General features: G+C 42.4%; 1 protein-coding gene across 1 annotated transcript in view; it reads right to left on the bottom strand.

Moving 5' to 3' along the window:
* Window positions 1-6223: 6223 nt before the first annotated feature.
* Window positions 6224-23650, bottom strand: part of LOC106597275 (mucin-2) — a 37449-nt gene continuing 20022 nt past the window's right edge. Inside the window, exons 26-45 of the mRNA XM_045706201.1 lie at window positions 21395-23534; window positions 20131-20134; window positions 17823-18263; window positions 17469-17643; window positions 17013-17260; window positions 16428-16611; window positions 15738-15951; window positions 14941-15116; window positions 13830-13899; window positions 13548-13648; window positions 13382-13413; window positions 12933-13110; window positions 12557-12661; window positions 10708-10748; window positions 9415-9537; window positions 8922-9026; window positions 8377-8505; window positions 7282-7321; window positions 6942-7065; window positions 6224-6639 (exon numbers count right to left, since the gene is read on the bottom strand). Of these exons, the coding sequence (XP_045562157.1) occupies window positions 6429-6639; window positions 6942-7065; window positions 7282-7321; window positions 8377-8505; window positions 8922-9026; window positions 9415-9537; window positions 10708-10748; window positions 12557-12661; window positions 12933-13110; window positions 13382-13413; window positions 13548-13648; window positions 13830-13899; window positions 14941-15116; window positions 15738-15951; window positions 16428-16611; window positions 17013-17260; window positions 17469-17643; window positions 17823-18263; window positions 20131-20134; window positions 21395-23534 (4841 nt within the window). The 3' untranslated portion in view covers window positions 6224-6428. The remainder of the gene's footprint in view (window positions 6640-6941; window positions 7066-7281; window positions 7322-8376; window positions 8506-8921; window positions 9027-9414; window positions 9538-10707; window positions 10749-12556; window positions 12662-12932; window positions 13111-13381; window positions 13414-13547; window positions 13649-13829; window positions 13900-14940; window positions 15117-15737; window positions 15952-16427; window positions 16612-17012; window positions 17261-17468; window positions 17644-17822; window positions 18264-20130; window positions 20135-21394; window positions 23535-23650) is intronic.

Below are 23650 nucleotides of genomic sequence, written 5' to 3'. Positions count from 1 at the left end.
ATTAATTGTCGGAGTAGAGGACCTTGTGCATTTCAGGTAAAATAAAAACTCAATGTTTATATCCCAGGACAAATTAGCTAGCAACAGCAAGCTACAGTGAGGGGAAAAGTATTTGATTCCCTGCTGATTTTGTACGTTTGCCCACTGACAAAGAAATTATCAGTCTATAATTTTAATGGTAGGCTCATTTGAACAGTGAGAGACAGAATAACAACAAAAAAATCCAGAAAATGCATGTCAAAAATGTTATAAATTGATTTGCATTTTAGGGCAATAAGTATTTGACCCCCTCTCAATCAGAAATATTTCTGGCTCCCAGGTGTCTTTTATACAGGTAATGAGCTGAGATTAGGAGCACACTCTTAAAGGGAGTGCTCCTAATCTCAGCTTGTTACCTGTATAAAAGACACCTCTCCACAGAAGCAATCAATCCATCAGATTCCAAACTCTCCACCATGGCCAAGACCAAAGAGCTCTCCAAGGATGTCAGGGACAAGATTGTAGACCTTCACAAGGCTGGAATGGGCTACAAGACCATCGCCAAGCAGCTTGGTGAGAAGGTGACAACAGTTGGTGCGATTATTCGCAAATGGAAGAAACACAAAAGAACTGTCAATCTCCCTCGGCCTGGGGTTCCATGCAAGATCTCACCTCGTGGAGTTGCAATGATCATGAGAACGATGAGGAATCAGCCCAGAACTACACGGGAGGATCTTGTCAATGATCTCAAGCCAGCTGGGACCATAGTCACCAAGAAAACAATTGGTAACACACTATGTCGTGAAGGACTGAAATCCTGCAGCGCCCACAAGGTCCCCCTGCTCAAGAAAGCACATATACATGCCCGTTTGAAGTTTGCCAATGAACATCTGAATGATTCAGAGGACAACTGGGTGAAAGTGTTGAGGTCAGATGAGACCAAAATGGAGCTCTTTGGCATCAACTCAACTCGCCGTGTTTGGAGGCAGAGGAATGCTGCCTATGACCCCAAGAACACCATCCCCACCGTCAAACATGGAGGTGGAAACATTATGCTTTGGGGGTGTTTTTCTGCTAAGGGGACAGGACAACTTCACCGCATCAAAGGGACGATGGACGGGGCCATGTACCGTCAAATCTTGGGTGAGAACCTCCTTCCCTCAGGCAGGGCATTGAAAATGGGTCGTGGATGGGTATTCCAGCATGACAATGACCCAAACACACGGACAAGGCAACAAAGGAGTGGCTCTAGAAGAAGTGGCCTAGCCAGTCTCCAGACCTTAATTCCATAGAAAATCTGTGGAGGGAGCTGAAGGTTCGAGTTGCCAAACATCAGCCTCGAAACCTTAATGACTTGGAGAAGATCTGCAAAGAGGAGTGGGAAAAAATCCCTCCTGAGATGTGTGCAAACCTGGTGGCCAGCTACAAGAAACGTCTGACCTCTGTGATTGCCAAGAAGGGTTTTGCCACCAAGTACTAAGTCATGTTTTGCAGAGGGGTCAAATACTTATTTCCCTCATTAAAATGCAAATAATTTTATAACATTTTTGACATGCATTTTTTTGGATTTTTTTTATTGTTATTCTGTCTCTTACTGTTCAAATAAACCTACCATTAAAATTATAGACTGATCATTACTTTGTCAGTGGGCAAACTTACAAAATCAGCAGGGGATCAAATACTTTTTTCCCTCACTGTAGCTAAATAGGACAAATTAGCTTGCAAGTGCAAGCTAACTAGCTAAATTGCCATACATGTTTAATGCTTTTCGACCTGTCCTCAAATTAATGTCATTGGTTCAGAGTTTGTTTTGATATTTTAACCTGTGTGTCGTGATCGCGTTTGGTGTAGGGGGACAAAATAAATGTATGCACGATAGCGCACGATGGCGCAAGTGCAGCCGGTTTGGGTTCCGTGTTAAGATAAATGGGGTGGCAGGTAGGCTAGTGGTTGGAGTTTTGGGCCAGTAACCGAAAGGTTGCAGGATTGAATCCCCGAGCTGACAAGGTAAAAATATGTTGTTCTGCCCCTGAACAAGGCAGTTAACCCACTGTACCCCGGTAGGATGTCATTGTAAATAAGAATTTGTTCTTAACTGACTTGCCTAGTTAAATATTTCATGCAGTTAAAGCGGCATTCTTTTTTTTTAAAGAACAAAAACAAAAGAAACAAAAAAACTGGTTGTTATTGTTTGAATCCCAGATCGGCCCTTTAATGTAAATAACATAGTTGATACAGCCATTTCAAAAGATTGTTAATTCAACAACATGGAAGGGGTTCTGCTTGTCACACTCAGTGTCATGACAGCCAAAATTGTCAACATAAATCTGGTACTGCCCATCTCCACCTTCCTGTTACTGATAGACATCACCTGACATCAAGGTGTTTTTCTATCATCCGGGAGACACACAAACAGAGTTGGGGTCAATTTAATCTTGTCTACCAGACAGCTCTTTCCAGGTGGGAACAAGGTTTTGGGTCAATTTCAAAAATGTAACTGCCATTGAGTTCTCACCCTTCAATCCAATTCCAGTCTTATACGAATTCATTTAAAACAGCCACATTCTGTAAGCTCTAAAGTGGAACATTACAGAAACACTACAGAAACAGGAGATAGACCAGCGTCCTGTCTATGAGATGCACTGTACATCAAGCTGACTCACACTGCAGAAACAGGAGATAGACCAGCGTCCTGTCCAGGGGGTGTACTGGTACATCAAGCTGCCTCACGCTACAGAAACAGGAGATAGACTAGCATCCTGTCCAGGGGGTCTACTGGTACATCAAGCTGACTCACACTACATAAACAGGAGATAGGCTCCTGCCCTATGTCTCATTCTGGCTATGTCAAGGCTTACTTATAGGCCTATTCAGTTAGGTAAATGTGGTGTGTGTGTGTGGTGTGTGTTTGTTTGTGTGTGTGTATGTGTCGGGGTGTGTGGATGTGTTTATGTGTGTGTATCAAATCAAATCAAATTTTATTTGTCACATACACATGGTTAGCAGATGTTAATGCGAGTGTAGCGAAATGCTTGTGCTTCTAGTTCCGACAGTGCAGTAATATCTAAAAAGTAATCTAACAATTCCCCAACAACTACCTAATACACACAAATCTAAAGGGGTGTATGAGAATATGTACATATAAGTATATGGATGAGTGATGGCCGAGCGGCATAGGCAAGGTGCAATAGATGGTATAAGATACCGTATATACATGTGATATGAGTAATGTAAGATATGTAAACATATTCTTTAGAGTGGCATTGTTTAAAGTGACTAGTGATCCATTTATTAAAGTGGCCAGTGATTGGGTCTCAGTGTAGGCAGCAGCCTCTCTGAGTTAGTGTTTGCTGTTTAGCAGTCTGATGGCCTTGAGATAGAAGCTGTTTTTAAGTTTCTCGGTCCCAGCTTTGATGCACCTGTACCGTCCTCGCTTTCTGGATGGTAACGGTGTGAACAGGCAGTGACTCGGGTGGTTGATGTCCTTGATGATCTTTTTGGCCTTCCTGTGACATCGGGTGCTGTGACATTGGGTGGTGTCATGGAGGGCAGGTAGTTTTCCCCTGGTTATGAGTTGTGCAGACCACACCACCCTCTGGAGAGCCTTGCGGTTGAGGACATTTACAATGTAACCATGTACAGTACCAGTCAAAAGTTTGGACACACCTACTCATTCAAGGATTTTTCTTTATTTTTACTATTTTCGACATAGTACAATAATAGTGAAGACATCAGAACTATGAAATAACACATATATGGAATCATGTAGTAACCAAAAAAGTGTTAAACAAAACAAAATAGATTTTATATTTCAGATTCTTCAAAGTAGTGTCGTTGACTATGTGAAGACTGTATATTATCAAATCAATTCTGTGTAATTTAATTACGCTATAAAACTAATCAAGTAACTTTAATTAACTAGGAAGTCAGGGCACCACAGGAACATGTTGTTTATAGAGTTTCAATTTCCCGAATATAACTATATTTTCATATCTTATAAAAACAGTCACTTATTAATGAATTTTACCTCATCAGTCTCATTACTGAATGTCGCAAACCCTTGGATATCTGCATGAACCCTAGCATAGAATCATGAATCAGCGATATATACAATTGGCTTAATTATTTATTTACTAACTAACTTAATCAATCACAGAATTGCTTAAACACACACACAAATTGGTTACTACATGATACCAAGAAAAAGTCCCTAGCTTACGAAACCGATATGACGGCTTGGTAGACAAAGGAAAAGGGGTGGGGACTGCTCAAGATCGGGAAACTCATAGCTGATAACTCATGGAAATTGCTAATACTTTGAACATGAACAACCGCTCATTCGAAAATAAATTGCAATTTACATATTCACGAGAGTATGTTTTGGCTGTCCCTCTCTGCGATCGCCGGTTCGTCTGCTGGATAGTCAGTCGACAGAGAGCCTCTGGTTTATCCACCAGAGATCAAAGTCGTAGGTTGTTAGAATTGATACTTCAGAGTACCATTCGGGAATGTTCTTAGGATCGGATGTATTTACCAGACTAAAGTATTTAAACAGCTGCAGTCTGAATAATTGTTATTTAGTTTGTAGATTACTTCACCATTTCAACGTGGGTACCTTGTCCCTGCGTTTTTGACTCTTGTAGAGTTGCCAACCATTTCAACATGTAGCTACCGCTTCATGTTTTCTGATCTAATGTACATTTTGTCAGAAGCGGTTTTATACTTAGTAGAAGAAGGGGGTGTTCCATGACACTCGCTGTAATGGCTGGGCTCATGGGGGCGTGATAACTGACCAGTTAACACTTTTTTGGTTACTACATGATTCCATATGTTATTTCATAGTAGAAAATACTAAAAATAAAGAAAAACCCTTGAATGAGTTCATGTTTCCAAACATTTGACTGGTAGTGTATATCAAATTGTGTCAAATATGCAAGTTGAAAACACTATGTTACTATGTTTGTATGTGTGGGGGTCCCTAACAATGCCAAAAGACTTGATGGGCTTGTCAACAGTAACTAGGGATGGTGTGTTTCTTTGGAACAATCAGGTGACGGCCCCGAAACAAACCGGGAACTAGACAAAAATATCTAGGGGACCATATAATGTCAGGGATGACTCTCTAACTGCCATCCACCATAGATCTAAAGCCTTGTTTACACTGCAGGCCTTAATGCTCAGATCAGTTTGGTTTTTCAAATCTGTTTTGGAATACTGACTGTCCAAACAGTTACAAGTGACCAAATCACCTTTATGTGTGTATTCAGACAGCAGTCATTTGCTGACATGGCTATGCTAGTTGTCTTGGTAATGTGTGAGCTGTGGTGTAGGCTGATTGGTGGTGGCGCTCATGCTTCCTATCACTCAGAAGTTAAGTAGCAAGCTAAGGTGACAATAATGCCTGCCATGGACGTTTCCTAGTTGTTTTGAATGTTCAGAATCATAGTGGAAGAACACGTTTAAAGCCTCAAAGGACAAGATTATCCAACTTTCAAAACAAGTCGGTTTTTTGCTAGCCACAACAGTCAACTAGCTAGCTAGGTAACTGTTTAGCTAGCCACAGCATGTCAACTAGCTAGCTAGGTAGCTGTTTAGCTAGCCACAGCAGTCAACTAGCTAGCTAGGTAGCTGTTTAGCTAGCCACAACAGTCAACTAGCTAGCTAGCTGTTTAGCTAGCCACAGCAGTCAACCATCTAGCTAGGTAGCTGTTTAGCTAGCCACAGCAGTCCACTAGCTAGCTAGGATGCTGTTTAGCTAGCCACAGCAGTCAACTAGCTAGCTAGATAGCTGTTTAGCTAGCCACAGCAGTCAACTAGCTAGCTAGGTAGCTGTTTACCTTTCTAGCACATTCAGTCATTTGTTTGTAAACGATTAACAAGCTAGTTAGCTACCAAACGTTCTTGTCAAACTGTGAACAAAGTAGCTAGCAAGCAATATGCCAAAGAACAGTCTTAAAACCACCTGAGGTCAAATTGAGCAAGATTTGACCGTTCAGACACAAGTCGCATGACCTGCGAAGGTGGTTTGAAATGTGGCTGGAAATATCTGCTTCCATGTGCTTTTTGACTGTTCAAACTGTTGGAAAATATACAGATTCTAATCGGATATGCAACATCTTTTGGAGGGGAATCACTTCAAACTGCCAGCGTGAAGAAGGCTAAAGAGGGTACACAGCTTAATAAAACAAAGCTTTCCAAAACGAGGTGCATGCACTTCTACAATAAAACAAACAACAGACATAACTATTTGAAGGTTGCATTTTAATAAGATAAGTAAGCACAAGTTTCTACATTTCTTCGTTTTAAATATCATTTAATCTACATGTTATATATAAACCAAGCGATTAGATAAATAACAGCCATGTGAAGCAGGGTAGCAGGGGGTTCCTTAGTAAGCAGCGAGTGGATTGGTGCTGGACTAGTCCCATCTGGATTAGTACGGATCCCATTTAGACCAGCGTGTTGCTGCGTGTCTTGCGGGCAGGCACCCTAATGGCTTTGTGGCAGTCGCTGTGTCTGCAGCTACATTCCTCCACGTGTAGGTAGGTGTAGGGCACCACATCTCCATTCAGACACTGTAGGTCCACCGTACGGTTACTGGACCGGGACTCCTGGCAACACGCACACGAGTGGTCCAGAGACGCAGCCATCGCAGAGTACCTTGAGGACGGGAGTGAAAAAAAAGAGAGGTGTTCACAGAGATTAAGAGATCATCTACTCCCCAAGAGACAAAGGCACCTCAAAAAATGACATGTTTCACAAAACACAAATACATATGGGGGTTTGTCCCAGAGACAGATTAAACCTAGTCCTGGAATAAGAACCATGTTCAATGGAGATTCATTTAAAATGATTTTCAGTCCATCACTCTGCTTAAACTGGATACTGGAAACACCAACATGGTGTTGTGGCTGTTATGAGGCTCCACTTGGTTGTGATATTAGCATTGTTTCCACACTCACTTGGTGAAGGTGTTGCAGGATCCCTCACAGTACGGCATCTCCACCTCCTCAATAGACTGGCAGCTCATGTGGTTGATGAAACTCTTCATGGATCCTTTCTTACAGGCCTTGTCCTTCTCCACACCTGGTATTGGAGGGAGACACAACATTAAACATGATCTGTCTGGAAAGACCATGAAAAAGAGCTGCACCTGTTTGAGTTCACTGACTACAAGGTGGCTCTCCTTCTCAATCATTATCAATTATGAATATCAGTGGTTTTATGATGCATGAATCTGATCACATTCCAATCCTAATATGAAATTGTTAACAGCTTTGAATATTTCATTTTCATACTTACAAATTCTACAGCAGCCGTTTGCAGCGGTCTGAATTGAACCCTGTGGTGAAAAAAAGTTTCAATGTTTTCTTTACATAATACATTTCATATTAGGATAAGTGAAGAAATGTTTCTGTCAAATGAAAACTGATATAGTGTGTGTACTGTACTGTCGATCTGATGAAAATGATTGTGGATCGAAACATTGTCAATAAGGTTGGTAATCGAGAGCATTTGCAGTGAGCAGGCGTTTCTGTTCTGGTTATGTTGAGTACTGGATTGTACTCACAGGCTGGCCTTTCTGTTCTGGTTATGTTGTGTACTGTACTCACAGGCCGACCTTTCTGTTCTTGTTATGTTGTGTACTGTACTCACAGGCTGGCCTTCCTGTTCTTGTAATGTTGTGTACTGTACTCACAGGCTGGCCATTCTGTTCTTGTTATGTTGTGTACTGTACTCACAGGCTGGCCATTTTGTTCTTGTTATGTTGTGTACTGTACTCACAGGCTGGCCTTCCTGTTCTTGTAATGTTGTGTACTGCACTCACAGGCTGGCCTTTCTGTTCTTGTTATGTTGAGTACTGTACTCAGAGGCTGGCCTTTCTGTTCTTGTTATGTTGTGTACTGTACTCACAGGCTGGCCTTTCTGTTCTTGTTGTGTTGAGTACTGGACTGTACTCACAGGCTGGCCTTTCTGTTCTTGTTATGTTGTGTTCTGTACTCACAGGCTGGCCTTTCTGTTCTTGTTATGTTGAGTACAGTACTGTACTCACAGGCCGACCTTTCTGTTCTTGTTATGTTGTGTACTGTACTCACAGGCTGGCCTTTCTGTTCTTGTTATGTTGAGTACTGTACTCACAGGCTGGCCTTTCTGTTCTTGTTATGTTGAGGACTGTACTCACAGGCTGGACTTTCTGTTCTTGTTATGTTGAGTACTGTACTCACAGGCCGACCTTTCTGTTCTTGTTATGTTGAGTACTGTACTCACAGGCTGGACTTTCTGTTCTTGTTATGTTGTGTACTGTACTCGCCGGCTGGCCTTCCTGTTCTTGTAATGTTGTGTACTGTACTCGCCGGCTGGCCTTTCTGTTCTTGTTATGTTGTGTACTGTACTCACAGGCTGGCAGTTGGCCTCCTGGAAGGGTGGGCAATGGATGTTGGAGCTCTGGGTCAGATAACTATCACCATTTTTCACACAGCTGTACTGCTGGCACTTATCACCAGGAGCTGACCATGTATCTCCATGCTGGGCACACACACACACACACACACACACACACACACACACACACACACACACACACACACACACACACACACACACACACACACACACACGTTTGACATTAAATGTTTGTCATTTAGCAGACGCTCTTATCCAAAACGTTTTACATTAATGCATTTGTCTTAAGATAGCTAAGTGAGACAACAACATATAACACTCGTAGGGGGTGGGGCGGACTGGGATTTATTTAACAAGCTCTTTAAAGATGTAGGGTGTCAGAGGTTTTAGGAAGATGGGCAGGCACTCCGCTGTCCTCATATTATGGGGAAGCTTGTTCCACACACACACACCCACAAACAATATAGACATTTATCAGAGAACTACTTACTACTTCTTAGTTAATCTGTGATAATTAAACTGACAGAAACGATACCTACCTTCAACAACTGCTTGGTCCCATTGATCTGGAGGACACAGTGGGTCTGAACACATTTACCACAGCAGTCATCTGAAGAATAGCCTGGCTCCTGGTACTCATATCCCTGCAGGAGAAGAGGAACACATGAGTGACTTGCTACAACACCTAAAAATAATGATAACGATAATAATAATACATGGTATTAAAGTGTGAATACAACCGATTGCCTTCCCAGTAGACTCAATAGAAGAGAATAACTCAAGAACAGATGTCTCACCGCCCGGATGGCTCACCACCAATTGAGAATTATTTTTAAATCAAGGACTAGGCTTAATCTGTCGGCAGTTCTGAATCAGACAAGGTTTACTTACTTACTTAATCTGGGTCTAGGAAACCAGCCGATTAAAGTATAAAAACTTGTTGACTGAATAAACTTATGCTACTCAATTGTATTTAATCTTTTGGTAAATATTTGAAATTTGAGCAGACACGGCAGCTATACCAGTTCTTACCTTTTCACAATCTTCGTCACATTGCATGAATCCACAGTCAATTTGGTAATGACCAGACTTGGGGTCCACTTTGTTGGTGCAGGTGCACTCCTGGCACTCTGATCCTGGTACTTTAGAATTAGGCTAGAAGAACAAGTAAGTCATCATATTTTACACATTACTTCAGGGGAACCAGACAAGGATACCCACTGGCTCTAACACAGGGGAACCAGGATACCCACTGTCTCTAACACAGGGGAACAAGGATACCCACTGTCTCTAACACAGGGGAACAAGGATACCCACTGTCTCTAACACAGGGGAACAAGGATACCCACTGTCTCTAACACAGGGGAACCAGGATACCCACTGTCTCTAACACAGGGGAACAAGGATACCCACTGTCTCTAACACAGGGGAACCAGGATACCCACTGTCTCTAACACAGGGGAACAAGGATACCCACTGTCTCTAACACAGGGGAACCAGGATACCCACTGTCTCTGACACAGGGAAACCAGGATACCCACTGTCTCTGACACAGGGAAACCAGGATACCCACTGTCTCTAACACAGGGGAACCAGGATACCCACTGTCTCTGACACAGGGGGAATAGGATACCCACTGTCTCTAACACAGGGGAACCAGGATACCCACTGTCTCTAACACAGGGGAACCAGGATACCCACTGTCTCTAACACAGGGGAACCAGGATACCCACTGTCTCTGACACAGGGAAACCAGGATACCCACTGTCTCTAACACAGGGGAACCAGGATTCCCACTGTCTCTGACACAGGGGAGCCAGGATACCCACTGTCTCTAACACAGGGGAACCAGGATACCCACTGTCTCTGACACAGGGGGAATAGGATACCCACTGTCTCTAACACAGGGGAACCAGGATACCCACTGTCTCTAACACAGGGGAACCATGATACTCACTGTCTCTGACACAGGGGGAAAAGGATACCCACTGTCTCTAACACAGGGGAACCAGGATACCCACTGTCTCTGACACAGGGGGACCAGGATACCCACTTTCTCTAACACAGGGGAACAAAGATATCCACTGGCTGTAGCACATGGAAACCAGGATACCCACTCGTTCCGACAAAGGGGAACAAGGATATCCACTCTCTCTGACACATTGGAACAAGGAAACCCACTCTCTCCAACACTATTTGACATGAACCCTTATAGAATATGAGATTTAATGTACATGTACTGCAATATATTAAAACAAGTATATCTACAGTGTTTATTTATGTAATGAACATTTCAGATGAGAGAGCAGAATAGTTTGTCATTACCAGGTATTCAATGCCTTTGTGAAGACAAACTCTTTTAGGCTCTGGAAGAGACAAGAGACACAAAAAACCAATTGAGAGAGAGACACAGACAACCAATCCATGGGACTGTCTAAAATAACTGGTATTATCTCAGCCATACAAACACAGCAATACAAGATAGTCTAGATATAGGTAAAGAGACCATACCACATGTAGATAGTCTAGATAGTCTAGATATAGGTAAAGAGACCATACCACATGTAGATAGTCTAGATACAGGTAAAGAGAACATACCACGTGTAGATAGTCTAGATATAGGTAAAGAGACCATACCACATGTAGATAGTCTAGATCGTCTAGATACAGGTAAAGAGACCATACCACATGTAGATAGTCTAGATATAGGTAAAGACAACATACCACATGTAGATAGTCTAGATAGTCTAGATATAGGTAAAGAGACCATACCACATGTAGATAGTCTAGATAGTCTAGATATAGGTAAAGAGAACATACCACATGTAGATAGTCTAGATAGTCTAGATATAGGTAAAGAGACCATACCACATGTAGATAGTCTAGATACAGGTAAAGAGACCATACCACATGTAGATAGTCTAGATATAGGTAAAGAGAACATACCACGTGTAGATAGTCTAGATCGTCTAGATACAGGTAAAGAGACCATACCACATGTAGATAGTCTAGATATAGGTAAAGACAACATACCACATGTAGATAGTCTAGATAGTCTAGATATAGGTAAAGAGAACATACCACGTGTAGATAGTCTAGATAGTCTAGATATAGGTAAAGAGAACATACCACGTGTAGATAGTCTAGATAGTCTAGATATAGGTAAAGAGACCATACCACATGTAGATAGTCTAGATATAGGTAAAGAGACCATACCACATGTAGATAGTCTAGATATAGGTAAAGAGACCATACCACATGTAGATAGTCTAGATATAGGTAAAGAGACCATACCACATGTAGATAGTCTAGATAGTCTAGATACAGGTAAAGGGAACATACCACGTGTAGATAGTCTAGATATAGGTAAAGAGACCATACCACATGTAGATAGTCTAGATATAGGTAAAGAGACCATACCACATGTAGATAGTCTAGATACAGGTAAAGAGACCATACCACATGTAGATAGTCTAGATATAGGTAAAGAGACCATACCACATGTAGATAGTCTAGATATAGGTAAAGAGACCATACCACATGTAGATAGTCTAGATATAGGTAAAGAGAACATACCACGTGTAGATAGTCTAGATCATCTAGATATAGGTAAAGAGACCATACCACGTGTAGATAGTCTAGATAGTCTAGATATAGGTAAAGAGACCATACCACATGTAGATAGTCTAGATAGTCTAGATATAGGTAAAGAGAACATACCACATGTAGATAGTCTAGATAGTCTAGATATAGGTAAAGAGAACATACCACGTGTAGATAGTCTAGATAGTCTAGATATAGGTAAAGAGACCATACCACATGTAGATAGTCTAGATATAGGTAAAGAGACCATACCACATGTAGATAGTCTAGATAGAGAAAGAGACCTACCCATAGATAGTCTAGATATAGGTAAAGAGACCATACCACATGTAGATAGTCTAGATATCATTAGGTAAGGAGACCATACCACATGTAGATAGTCTAGATATAGGTAAAGAGACCATACCACATGTAGATAGTCTAGATATAGGTAAAGAGACCATACCACATGTAGATAGTCTAGATATAGGTAAAGAGACCATACCACATGTAGATAGTCTAGATATAGGTAAAGAGACCATACCACATGTAGATAGTCTAGATAGTCTAGATATAGGTAAAGAGACCATACCACATGTGTGCTCTGGACAGCATTTTCCCTCAGGGACTGAAACCACTGGCACGAACCCAATAGGACAGTTCATGTTGGTAGGTGGGCAAGTGCTGCTGTCACAACCTAGGAGGGGAAACAATAACAGAGTATGGACATCATAATATGAGCTGATTCATGTCTTCACTATGTGGGTGTTTTCAACACGACTGAGCTGAGCCCAGCTGTACGGCACTGGCCTGGTTACACATCCACCATAGTTCCTGGGACCGTGCTGGAAAGAACAATGTGAAAAGAACATATCCAAGCCAGCACAGTACGGTTCAGGTCGGCACAATACTGTTGAAATAGATCTGATTATAATATGTAAGGTAAAAAAGTGTTGGGAGATCCTTACGGCAGACGAGGCTGGAGCAGCATGGATCCGATGGATCGGTTTGGTTGACATATACAAAGCCTGGCCCAGTGCATATCTCTACTGGTGGTTTGGAGCAGACCTTGGGTTTACAGGTCACAGTCTTGGTGGACTCCAAACAAACGCAATCCTGGCACTTGTACTCAAACCTCTCGTTGAACTGTGATGAGATACAACAAGAAGGGAGTGTGATTCTATCAATGGGTTTGGTCAAATGTAGTGCACTAAATAGGGCATAGGGGGCTAAATATAGGGCATAGAGGGGGCCATTTTGGTTTCAGACAATGTGGATAATGCTGTGTGGACGCTGTAAGTAGGTCCTCATAGAAACCTCTGGCATCATCCATGACAGAGCTAGTGAACTAGATAACAGGCTATATTAATTAGTAAAATAAAATAACGATGAATCAAAACCAAAAGGCCTAACTTACCTCTCGCGGAACACCTTCAGGGTCAATGCATCCTTCAAAAACACAAACACGACAATTTAGTAGAACTTTCATAGACCTGAAACATCCTTGAAAAGGCTAAGTCCTATCCATCTTCCCTGTATCATCCACATGAAATGGACCAATGGCCGTAACTGGGAACACTCACCACACTTATCAACACAGATCCCTGAGTCCTTGTTGAAGAGTTTCATCCCATCAGGACAGAAGCAGCCTTCTGTGGTGAAGTTCATCCTAGACTCGTCTGGACTGTACAACACAACATTACAGTAACAACTCCTATTTCCTATCTACAGCAACTCTATCTTTAACTGTAGGTAGGTCTTTTCTCTCTGTCTTATTTGACAGTCATAACGTTGTCTACCTCAGTTAACATAAAACATGAAAGCAAGGATTATTTTGCACTACCACTCTCTAAATAGAAACCTACTTATCATCACAGGTTGGCTGTTCGGCAGGACCGCAGGGCTTGTAGACTTTGTCAGCTGGGCAGTCGCTGGCTGTTGAAGAAAGATACAACTCAGTCTATAGTGACACCCGAACCCCCTGTCTCAGTCTCCAGTATATATACTGCAATAGTCTATGTGCCAGGGGATAGGGTCAGTCTGTCCTATCTGGTATAACTATCCTGTCTCCTCTGGTGTCCTGTGTTATCTTAAGTGTGCTACTAATTCTTCTCTCTCTCTCTCTCTACCTTCACAGAGGACCTGAGCCCAAGCACTGACGACTCCTGGCTGTGCCTGTCCCCAGTCAACCTGGTCGCAATGCTGATCCAATTTCTGCTGTTGTGACTGCAGCTATGGAACCCTGTCCTGTTCACCGGATGTGCTTGTCCCGGACCTGCTGTTTCGACCCTCTCTCTCTCTCTCTCTCTCTCTCTCTCTCTCTCTCTCTCTCTCTCTCTCTCCTACCGAACCTGCTGTTGAACGATCTGGCCTTAATGGCCATGTACTCTTATAATCTCCACCCAGCACAACCAGAAGAGGACTGGCCACCCCTCAGATTCTGGTTTCTCTCTAGGTTTCTTCCTAGGATCCTGCCTTTCTAGGGAGTTTTTCCAAGCCACTGTTGCTTCTACATCTGAATCGCCTGCTGTTTGGGGTTTTAGGCTGGGTTTCTGTATTAGCACTTTGTGACAACTGCTGATGTAAAAAGTGTTATCACCATTGAAAAATGTTCTGACTAATTATTTACAATCACTTGATTGTTGGACTGAAGCCCCATACTATATTACACATTACAAAGGGGAACCAGACAAGGATGTCCACTATCTCCATAATTTATCACCTCAAATACAAAAATGCACTAATCTAATATTTACAAATAGAAACCCCCTCCTCTATTGTGTGGTCATCTATAACACATACTAAGTTGTGTTAGTATAGTATTGTTCCTGGTCTCATCAACACAGTTCCTGGTTCCTGGTCATCTACACAGTATTTCTTATCTCTTCAATGGTGGACTTATTTATCTATCCTTATTAGGTGAGTTCTATTTAACATGGTGAGTCTGGATTTTTACAACGACTACAGTAAGCCTACCACATAGGGCGGTGTGGTTTCTCCAGTAGATGCATACTCCAAACTGGGCACAGGCAGCAGCGTATGTCTGCAGACTGGTGCACTCCACCGCTGGGTTGGACACGTGGCAGCTGTCATAGACACAGCCCTTGAAGAAGTTGTCAGGTGAGACAAATGGATGACAGGCTGCAAAAATGCTGTGGATTGAAAACCAGAGATGAAGGTATATGAGAAACAGACCTTCCAAATACACTGTAAGAATCATATATGTTTCTGTCATACACAAAACCACACTTCTGTGTATAGTTTAGGGGTAAAGAGCTATATTTGTGCATGTGAGATTTTAGTCTGTGATAAGTTAGATTGTTTATTGTTACAACAGGACTTCTAACTTTACTCAAACTCCTGACAGACTGTTTAATGGAGTAGCTGGCCACTCCTGACAGACTGTTCAATGGAGTAGCTGGCCACTCCTGACAGACTGTTCAATGAAGTAGCTGGCCACTCCTGACAGACTGTTTAATGGAGTAGCTGGCCACTCCTGACAGACTGTTTAATGGAGTATCTGGCCACTCCTGACAGACTGTTCAATGAAGTAGCTGGCCACTCCTGACAGACTGTTTAATGGAGTAGATGATTACATTCCCACACATTCCAGGCATTTGGGTAATTTACATGTGATCACCCTAAGCAGGACATTTTATTAGAGAACTTGTACAGTGCTTTTAGGAAGGTTGACCTTTCCTTCAGGAGATCACAGTTCTTTAGGAATGTTTACCTTTCCTTCAGGAGATCACAGTGCCTTTAGGAATGTTTACCTGTCCTTTAGGAGATCACAGACAGAGGAGTCTGGCTTGCATGGCTTCTGTGTGGGTTCAGGGAGAGGAGAGTTGGTGGGGATTCCAGGTGGCACATGGCAGTCAGGCTGGTAAAGGTCCTTGGCTGGCCAGTAGTCTGCCATCACAGCACAGTTCTCCACCAGCTGACCTCCAGGCAACATGCAGTCATCAGCCTGGTTGTTGCTACATGTTCCTGAAAGAGATGCATACAGTTCAGGTTCAAGTCGTTTATTTTGCCATTTGCAGCTATTAAAAGTAATACATACACTTGAAATCTTTGTTGGAGCTTTCTCACATTTAGTACAGCACATACAGTAAAAATATCAGACACAGACATCAGACAGGAAAGCCCAAACCATTGTTTGCTAGCCTGGTCCCTGATCAGTTTGTGTTGTCTTGCCAAACCCTGTGGTTCGATATCTGACAACAACCATAGGCTTTTGGTAAAAAAATAACCCAAACAGATCTGGGACCAGGCTAGTTGTTCACCTCCAACCTTGGATAAATGATTTCCATCAATTCAAAGACCGCTCCATTAGGCTTTCTCACACCTTGCTCAGAATACCAAGTGACCGTTCTCTGTTTAAGTTAAGTGATTCACAATAATCTCTCAGCTCTGCACACGATACATAGTTTGAGGACAACAAATGAATGAAACTAAGTCCTTACCACAATGACCCTGTGTATTGTTGCCAAAGTGTTGCCAAGGAAGGTTGACGCTGAAGCCAGTGACACCAAAGGTAACTACCACCTGGAGTTGTGCTATCTCCAAGACCATGTTGATACCAGAGTTCATCACCTTCACACCGTGCCGTGTGAAGGGTAGTCTCAGGGAAACTCCATCAATAAGAGCCTGAAAGACAGATGGCAGGGAGAGAGGGATGAAAGAGAGACGGACAGATGGGGGGATAGAAAAGGATAGGAAAAAGGGATGGAAGAGAGAGAGAGATCAATCCATCTTCAGGATCTCTTAAAGAAAGGCAAGGTGACTTACTAATATCATGACATTACAGGTTGAATTAAGTTGATCGAGAACATCAAACTCATATTTTGTATCAATGAAAGCTGCGGATGTTGAGAACTAATGCACAATTCAGTTCAGAGAATGAAATAATGGAAAATAATTGTCTTTCGTTTTCAAATTTTCAAAGAAATCATTTTTCAGTCCTTCAGGCCCCAAATCCAGCCATTCAACGTATATATGGTTTTAATTGCTTATATTGATTTCTGAGCCAGTTTATCCACCGAAGTTACCTCCAACTGAGCAGCTCCAATGAGGTTGTGATTCTTCAGTGTTATAACTGTTGAGCGGTAGGACACGATGATGGCTCGAGGACAAGACACATCCTCGGTGGGATCACAGTTTACATTGTCGATGTAGATCTTAAAGTGGTGACGTGGCCACATCTCCTCCATCAGCACATAGGTACAGTTCCCTTGGAAGCTGTAGAAGAGCCCGTCGAAGGTGATATAATGGGGGTCTCCCCAACCCTCACAGACGCCTGTCATGAAAATATACACTGTTATAAAGCAGACAGACATTACGATCCTCTGTCAAATTTTTTCTTTTTATGAAGTAATATTTATATTGAGTATTATTCCAAATGTTAGTGATAAGGACGGGTATGTTATTAGTTACAGAAACTGAACATGGCCATCTACCTTCCTGACCAGGTCAGAGGAGAAGAAGAAGAAGCTTTCACAACTCACAATCACACACGTAGTGTTGGCAGCAGTAGAACTCATCCCACTGTAGCACTGGTTTCTTGCCATTAGTACATGTGATTGGCTCAGGCTCTGGGCATTCATATGGAATTATCTCAATGGTGTTGTTTTCAATACATCTGGCCAAAGTGCAGTTGCAGAGCCAGAAAGTCTCATTTTGCTGATGTTTCGAGAGAAAGAAAATTACATGTCATCAGAGATCTTTCACAATACACACAGGAATCAATTGCTAAGTCTCTGATAGGACTTTTCCACCTCATTGACATCAAATGTTGGCTATGTGTTATCGAAGTAAAGGGAGCCCAGTTGATTATGTGATGGTTATATTGAGGTACTTACCACTTTGTCCCACTCAGGACAAGTGATTGGTGGTGGGGTTGGTGTCCCAGTTGTGGTTGGTATTGAACTGACTACACTTCCTGTAATTGGAGGTGTCGGAACAGTTATTGGAGGACCAGTGACAACCGATTCATGGGTTGTTGGTGATATGGATGTCATTGGAGTTGTGGCTTCAGTTGTAGTAGGTGGTTTAGGTGTTGTTGTAGGAGCTTTAGTGGTTGTGGTGTCTGTGACAGGGGTGGTTGTGGTTGGTTTTTCAGTTGTCCTGGGGGTTGTGGTTGATTCTTCTGTTGTCGTTGGGGTTGTGGTTGATTCTTCAGATGTCCTGGGGGTTGTGGTTGATCCTTCTGTTGTCGTTGGGGTTGTGGTTAGAGTTATGGCTTCTGTTGTAGTTGGTGGTTTAGGTGTGGTTGTTGTTGGTGGTATTGGTGTGGTTGTTGTTGTTGGTGGTACTGGTGTTGTTGTTGTTGGTTTTGTTGTTGTTGGTGGTATTGGTGTGGTTGTTGTTGTTGGTGGTACTGGTGTTGTTGTTGTTGTTGGTGGTGGTGGTGGTGGTGGTGTTGGTGTTGTTGTTGGTATTGGTGTTGTTGTTGGTGTTGTTATTGGTGTTGTTGTTGTTGGTGGTATTGGTGTGGTTGTTGTTGTTGGTGGTACTGGTGTTGTTGTTGTTGTTGGTGGTGGTGGTGGTGGTGTTGGTGTTGTTGTTGGTATTGGTGTTGTTGTTGGTGTTGTTATTGGTGTTGTTGTTGTTGGTGGTACTGGTGTTGTTGTTGTTGGTGGTGGTGGTGGTGTTGGTGTTGTCGGTGGAATTGTTGTTGTTGGTATTGGTGTTGTCGTTGTTGGTGTTGTTGTTGGTGGTGGTGGTGGTGTTGGTGTTGTCGGTGGAATTGTTGTTGTTGTTGTTGTTGTTGTTGTTGGTGGTATTGGTGTTGGTGTTGTTGTTGGCATTTGTGTGGTTGTTGTGGTTGTTGTTGGTGTTGTTGGTGGTGGTATTGGTGTTGTTGTTGTCGGTTTTGGTGTGGTTGTTGTTGGCATTGGTGTGGTTGTTGTTGTTGTTGGTGGTATTGATGTTGTTGTTGTTGGTGGAATTGGTGTCGTTGTTGTTGGTGGTATTGGTGTTGTTGTTGTTGGAATTGGTGTGGTTGTTGATGGTGGTGTTGGTGTGGTTGTTGTTGTCATTGGTGTTGTTGTTGGTGGTGGTGTTGGCTTTGGTGTTGTTGTAGTTGTTGGTGGTATTGGTGTTGTAGTTGTTGGTGTTGTAGTTGTTGGTGGTATTGGTGTGGTTGTTGTTGTTGGTATTGGTGTTGTTGTTGTTGGTGGTATTGGGGTGGTAGTTGTTGGTGGTATTGAGGTGGTAGTTGTTGGTGGTAATGGTGTTGTTGTTGGTGTTGTTGTTGTTGGTGGTGGTATTGGTGTCGTTGTTGTTGTTGTTGGTGGTATTGGTGTGGTTGTTGGTGGTATTGGTGTTGTTGTTGTTGGTGGTAATGGTGTTGTTGTTGGTGTGGTTGTTGTTGGTGGTAATGGTGTTGTTGTTGTTGGTGGTGGTATTGGTGTTGTTGTTGTTGTTGGTATTGGTGTTGTTGTTGGTGGTATTGGTGTGGTTGTTGTTGTTGGTATTGGTGTTGTTGTTGTTGGTATTGGTGTGGTTGTTGTTGGTGGTATCGGTGTTGTTGTTGTTGGTATTGGTGTGGTTGTTGTTGGTGGTATCGGTGTTGTTGTTGTTGGTATTGGTGTGGTTGTTGTTGGTGGTATTGGTGTCGTTGTTGTTGGAGGTATTGGTGTGGTTGTTGTTGGTATTGGTGTAGTTGTTGTTGTTGGTATTGGTGTGGTTGTTGTTGGTATTGGTGTAGTTGTTGTTGTTGGTATTGGTGTGGTTGTTGTTGGTATTGGTGTAGTTGTTGTTGTTGGTATTGGTGTTGTTGTTGGTGGTAATGGTGTTGTTGTTGGTGGTTTTGAGGTGGTAGATGTTGGTGGTAATGGTGTGGTTGTTGGTGGTGGTGTAGCTGTTGTTGTTGGTTTTGGTGATGTTGTTGATAAACATTCAACGCAACAGAGGACTCTAATCTTATAGTTCTTGCACTTATATGGTCTCTGAGTCTGTTTATTTTCTTCACATATTAAACCGAAGTCAACATCGCACTCCACAACTTGTCCTGTCGAAGCTACATAGTCCTCTAAGCTCGTATCAGGGTAGTCTGTAGCTACACATTCAATATCCTGTGGATCTTCACACACTTCTTTTCCACTCTGTGTGATATTCCAATACGTTTCCCAGTCACTCTTGTCTTTATCATCATCTTCATCATACCATTCTGACCACTCACAGGTAGGAATACAAGGAGTAGTTGTTGGCTCTGTTGTCTGGGGGGTAGTTGTTGGTGGTATTGGTGTTGTAGTTGTTGGTGGTATTGGTGTTGTTGGTGTTGGTGTTGTTGGTGGTATTGGTGTTGTAGTTGTTGGTGGTATTGTGTTGTTGGTGTTGTAGTTGTTGGTGTATTGGTGTTGTTGGTGTTGGTGTTGTTGGTGGTATTGGTGTTGTAGTTGTTGGTGGTATTGGTGTTGTTGGTGTTGTTGTTGTTGTTGTTGTTGTTATTGGTGTGGTTGTTGTTGGTGGTATTGGTGTTGTTGTTGTTGTTGTTATTGGTGTGGTTGTTGTTGGTGGTATTGGTGTTGTTGTTGTTGTTGTTGTTATTGGTGTGGTTGTTGGTGGTGGTATTGGTGTGGTTGTTGTTGGTGGTATTGGTGTTGTAGTTGTTGGTGGTATTGGTGTTGTAGTTGTTGGTGGTATTGGTGTTGTTGTTGTTGGTGGTATTGGTGTGGTTGTTGTTGGTGGTATTGGTGTTGTAGTTGTTGGTGGTATTGGTGTTGTAGGTGTTGGTGTTGTTGTTGTTGTTGTTGTTGGTATTGGTGTGGTTGTTGTTGGTGGTATTGGTGTTGTTGTTGTTGTTGTTGTTATTGGTGTGGTTGTTGGTGGTGGTATTGGTGTGGTTGTTGTTGGTGGTATTGGTGTTGTAGTTGTTGGTGGTATTGGTGTTGTAGTTGTTGGTGGTATTGGTGTTGTTGTTGTTGGTGGTATTGGTGTGGTTGTTGTTGGTGGTATTGGTGTTGTAGTTGTTGGTGGTATTGGTGTTGTAGGTGTTGGTGTTGTTGTTGTTGTTGTTGTTGGTATTGGTGTGGTTGTTGTTGGCATTGGTGTTGTTGTTGGTGGTGGTGGTATTGGTGTTCTTGTTGGTGGTGTTGGTGTGGTTGTTGTTGGTGGTGTTGTTGTTGTTGGTGTTGGTGTTGTTGTTGTCGGTGGTGTGGTTGTTGTTGTTGTTGTTGGTGGTATTGGTGTGGTGGTTGTTGTTGGTTGTATTGGTGTTGTTGTTGGTGGTGTTGTTGTTGTTGTTGGTATTGGTGTGGTTGTTGTTGTTGGTATTGGTGTGGTTGTTGTTGTTTGAAATGGTGTTGTTGTTGGTGGTGGTATTGGTGTTGTTGTTGGTGGTATTGGTGTTGTTGTTGGTATTTGTGTTGTTGTTGGTGGTGGTGTTGGTGTGGTTGTTGTTGGTAGTATTGGTGTGGTTGATGTTGGCATTGGTGTGGTGGTTGTTGTTGTTGGTGGTGTTGGTGGTGTTGGTGTGGTTGTTGTTGGTGGTATTGGTGTGGTTGATGTTGGCATTGGTGTGGTGGTTGTTGTTGGTGGTGTTGGTGTTGTTGTTGGTGGTGGTATTGGTGTTGTTGTTGTTGGTGGTATTGGTGTGGTTGTTGTTGGTATTGGTGTTGTTGTTGTTGTTGTTGGTATTTGTGTTGTTGTTGTTGGTATTGGTGTTGTTGTTGGTATTGGTGTGGTTGTTGTTGGTGGTATTGGTGTGGTTGTTGTTGGCATTGGTGTGGTTGTTGTTGTTGTTGGTGGTGTTGGCTTTGGTGTTGTTGTTGTTGGTGGTATTGGTGTGGTTGTTGTTGGTGGTATTGGTGTTGTAGTTGTTGGTGTTGTTGGTGTTGTAGTTGTTGTTGGTGTTGTTGTTGGTGGTATTGGTGTTGTTGTTGTTGGAGGTATTGGTGGTGTTGTTGTTGGTGGTATTGGTGTGGTTGTTGTTGGTATTGGTGTTGTTGTTGTTGTTGTTGGTATTTGTGTTGTTGTTGTTGGTGGTATTGGTGTTGTTGTTGGTATTGGTGTGGTTGTTGTTGGTGGAATTGGTGTAGTTGTTGTTGGTGGTATTGGTGTTGTTGTTGGTATTGTTGTGGTTGTTGTTGTTGGTATTGGTGTTGTTGTTGGTGGTATTGGTGTTGTTGTTGTTGTTGTTGTTGGTATTTGTGTTGTTGTTGTTGGTGGTATTGGTGTTGTTGTTGGTGGTATTGGTGTGGTTGTTGTTGGCATTGGTGTGGTTGTTGTTGTTGTTGGTGGTGTTGGCTTTGGTGTTGTTGTTGTTGGTGGTATTGGTGTAGTTGTTGTTGTTGGTATTGGTGTTGTTGTTGGTGGTAATGTTGTTGTTGTTGGTGGTTTTGAGGTGGTAGATGTTGGTGGTAATGGTGTGGTTGTTGGTGGTGGTGTTGCTGTTGTTGTTGGTTTTGGTGATGTTGTTGATAAACATTCAACGCAACAGAGGACTCTAATCTTATAGTTCTTGCACTTATATGGTCTCTGAGTCTGTTTATTTTCTTCACATATTAAACCGAAGTCAACATCGCACTCCACAACTTGTCCTGTCGAAGCTACATAGTCCTCTAAGCTCATATCAGGGTAGTCTGTAGCTACACATTCAATATCCTGTGGATCTTCACACACTTCTTTTCCACTCTGTGTGATATTCCAATACGTTTCCCAGTCACTCTTGTCTTTATCATCATCTTCATCATACCATTCTGACCACTCACAGGTAGGAATACAAGGAGTAGTTGTTGGCTCTGTTGTCTGGGGGGTAGTTGTTGGTGGTATTGGTGTTGTAGTTGTTGGTGGTATTGGTGTTGTTGGTATTGGTGTTGTTGTTGGTGTTGTTGTTGTTGGTGATATTGGTGTTGTTGTTGGTATTGGTGTTGTTGTTGTTGGTGGGGGTGTTGTTGTTGTTGGTATTGGTGTGGTCGTTGTTGGTGGTATTGGTGTTGTTGGTGTTGGTGTTGTTGGTGGTATTGGTGTTATTGGTGTTGTTGTTGTTGGTGGGGGTGTTGTTGTTGTTGGTATTGGTGTGGTCGTTGTTGGTGGTATTGGTGTTGTTGTTGGTATTGGTGTTGTTGTTGTTGGTGGGGGTGTTGTTGTTGTTGGTATTGGTGTGGTCGTTGTTGGTGGTATTGGTGTTGTTGTTGTTGGTGGCATTGGTGTTGTTGTTTGTGTTGTTGTTGTTGTTGGTGGTGTTGGTGTTGTTGTTTGTGTTTTTTGTTGTTGTGGTGTTTTGTTTGCATTGGTGTTTGTTTTGGTGTGTTGTTGGTGGTGTGGTGTGTTGTGGCATTTTTTGTATTTGGTTTTTTTGTTGTTTTGTTGGGTTGTTGTTGGCATTGGTGTGGTTGTTGTTGTTTGTGGTGTTGGTGTTGTTGGTGGTGGTATTGGTGTGGTTGTTGGTGGTGTTGTTGTTGGTTGTATTGGTGTTGTTGTTGGAGGTTCTGTTGTCAGTGTGGTAGTTGTTGGTGTCCATGGTGTTGTTGATGGTGGTAGTGTTGTTGTTTTATTACATTCCTCAACACACTCCCCGGTCTCTTCATCAAATATAGGTGTTTCTGGAGGGCATTGTGGGTAACAACCTATAAAGAAGACAGTGTGATTTAGTTGTTTTGATTTAGTTATTACATTTAATAAAGTTGAGGTCAAAAAACATATTAATACTTTGTTAATAAGGGCATGTGCATATGGAACAAAC

This window comes from Salmo salar, chromosome ssa23, assembly GCF_905237065.1.
Source record: "Salmo salar chromosome ssa23, Ssal_v3.1, whole genome shotgun sequence".
NCBI lineage: Eukaryota > Metazoa > Chordata > Actinopteri > Salmoniformes > Salmonidae > Salmo > Salmo salar.
The sequence above is the reverse complement of the archived record's forward strand: the minus strand, read 5'-3'. Positions and strand labels throughout refer to the sequence as shown.